Genomic DNA, 2,453 nt, shown 5'->3' with positions numbered 1-2,453 from the left:
CTGTTTCCGCTGCATCTGCCCTTTATCACTCTGTTAGCAAGCATGGATCCGTCCAACAATCCTTCAAGCCCATTTTATCTCCATCCAGGAGAAAACCCAGGGATTTCTCTTATTTCTCAGATTCTTGATGAATCCAATTACACTTCTTGGAGTAGAAATATGAGAAGAGCTCTTCTCTCCAAGAACAAGTTAAAATTCATAGATGGAGGGATCAAGAAACCCCAAAGAGAAGATCCAATTTTTGATTCTTGGGAAAGAAGTAACATGATGGTGCTGTCTTGGATTATCAAGACTCTTTCACCCCAGATTGCAGAAAGTGTTATATATGTAGAAGATGCTCAAGAATTATGGGAAGAACTAAAGGAAAGATTTTCCAAAGGAGACTATTTTAAATTCTCTGATTTGCTCCAAGAAATTCATTCAATTAAGCAAGGAGAAAGGAGCGTAAGTCAGTATTTCACTGACTTGAAGGTCTTATGGGAGGAACTGGAATTTCTTAGACCCATCCCACGGTGTAGCTGCAAGATTCCTTGCAGCTGTGATCTTTCTAAAGTCTCCTATAAGTACAGGGAAATGGAACATGTTATATGCTTCCTAAAGGGCCTGAATGAGCATTACAGTACTATAAGAACACAAATTTTGCTAATGGAACCTTTACCCAACATTAACCGTGCTTTTTCCCTCATAATGCAACAGGAAAGACAGGAGAAACATGCCTCTGGACTCATCAACCAAAATGAAGTTAAAATTCTGGCAAACAGCACTGAAAAACAGAACCATTGGAAGAATGATCAAGGTTGGAAGAGTCAGGGACGTGGATTCACACCTCGTGGACAAGGAAGAGGGAAAGGAAGAAATCCTAACTATGGAAAGCAATGTTCCCACTGCCATAAAATGAATCACACAGTAGATGAATGCTACTCTAAACATGGATACCCACCGTGGTACAAGAAAAATGACAGCAACAACCAAAACAGTATGGGACAGAGTGAGTTGGGGACTGTGAATGCCTGCACTATTTCTGCTGAAAGATCACAGATCAACCAGCAAAATAGCACTAACGTTGCTCAAAGCTTCACACCAGAACAAATGCAGAAAATACTGCAGATGCTTGAGAAGAGTGACAGCCCTTCCCACACTGTCAGTCAAATGCATAAAGACACTGCAGAGGACAGACAAGGTATGTCCTCATGGATTATAGACACAGGGGCCACAGATCATGTGACCCATGACAAAAATTTGTTCATAACATTCACTAAAATCAAACCCATATCTATTAAATTGCCTAATAACTCCACTGTTACAGCCAACTATGCAGGAACTGTACAGTTTTCAGAAAATTTCATAATTTTTAATGTTCTATACATACCAGATTTTAGTTTCAACCTTATATCTGTACAAAGTTTAACTAGAGATATGGACTGCACACTAACCTTTTCCTCTAAGATGTGTCAAATCCAGGACAGCTCTACATTGAAGATGATTGGATGTGCTAAGGTGTATAGAGGGCTTTACTACCTACAGGCTGTTGGAAGAAATTTGGCACCTAATTTTGTTTTTTCTTATGAGCATGTAAATATAAATCTATGGCATTATAGGCTGGGACATCCTGGACATAAAATTGTTGAAAGAATGTGCAAAACTTTCCCTTATATTCAAACTGTTTCTGATAGTGTTTGTGACATTTGCCATTACGCAAAGCAACATAGATTACCTTTTCCTAAATCCAATTCCTTATCAGAAAACTGTTTTGATATTATACATTGTGACATATGGGGTCCTATCTCTATTTCGTCTATACATGGGCATAAATACTTCCTTACTATTGTTGATGATTGCAGTAGACACACCTGGGCTTTTCTTATGCACAATAAGGGTCAAACTAGAGAGCTTCTACAGTCCTTTGTCATGAAAATTAAAACTCAGTTCAATAAAACTGTTAAAATCATTAGGACTGATAACGGCCCTGAGTTCAATTGTTCCAACATGTACAATTCCTATGGGATTGAACATCAAACTAGCTGTGTTGAAACTCCACAACAGAATTCTGTTGTGGAGCGCAAACATCAACACATATTAAATGTCACCCGTAGTCTTATTTTTCAATCTAATGTCCCTTATGCTTACTGGTCTTATGCTCTATCCCATGCTATATACCTGATTAATAGACTGCCTTCCCCTGTTATTGATAATAAAACCCCTTATGATATTCTATATAATGATCCTCCCACTTATCTTGACTTAAAAGTCTTTGGGTGCTTGTGTTTTGCTTCTACTTTAGAGAGTAACAGAAATAAATTAGACTCTAGAGCTAGAAAATGTATATTTTTGGGATATAAGAATGGTGTAAAGGGTTATATTGTTCTAGACATCAACACCAGGGAAATATCTATTAGCAGAAATGTCATTTTTTATGAAGACATCTTTCCTTACAAGAATGAGCAAGGAACTAG

At 37.7% G+C, this 2,453-nt stretch overlaps 1 protein-coding gene across 1 annotated transcript; it reads left to right on the top strand.

Moving 5' to 3' along the window:
* The first annotated feature begins 42 nt into the window (after positions 1 to 42).
* LOC148204067 (uncharacterized) lies at positions 43 to 1,652 on the top strand. The gene is made up of 2 exons (XM_088107844.1): positions 43 to 1,180; positions 1,462 to 1,652. Exons 1-2 carry the CDS (start codon positions 43 to 45, stop codon positions 1,494 to 1,496), a joined length of 1,173 nt encoding a protein of 390 aa, XP_087963970.1. The 3' UTR covers positions 1,497 to 1,652.
* Positions 1,653 to 2,453: the final 801 nt, after the last annotated feature.

This window comes from Vigna umbellata, chromosome 2, assembly GCF_029865625.1.
Source record: "Vigna umbellata cultivar VRB3 chromosome 2, Vumbellata_1.0, whole genome shotgun sequence".
Classification (NCBI taxonomy): domain Eukaryota; kingdom Viridiplantae; phylum Streptophyta; class Magnoliopsida; order Fabales; family Fabaceae; genus Vigna; species Vigna umbellata.
The sequence above is the reverse complement of the archived record's forward strand: the minus strand, read 5'-3'. Positions and strand labels throughout refer to the sequence as shown.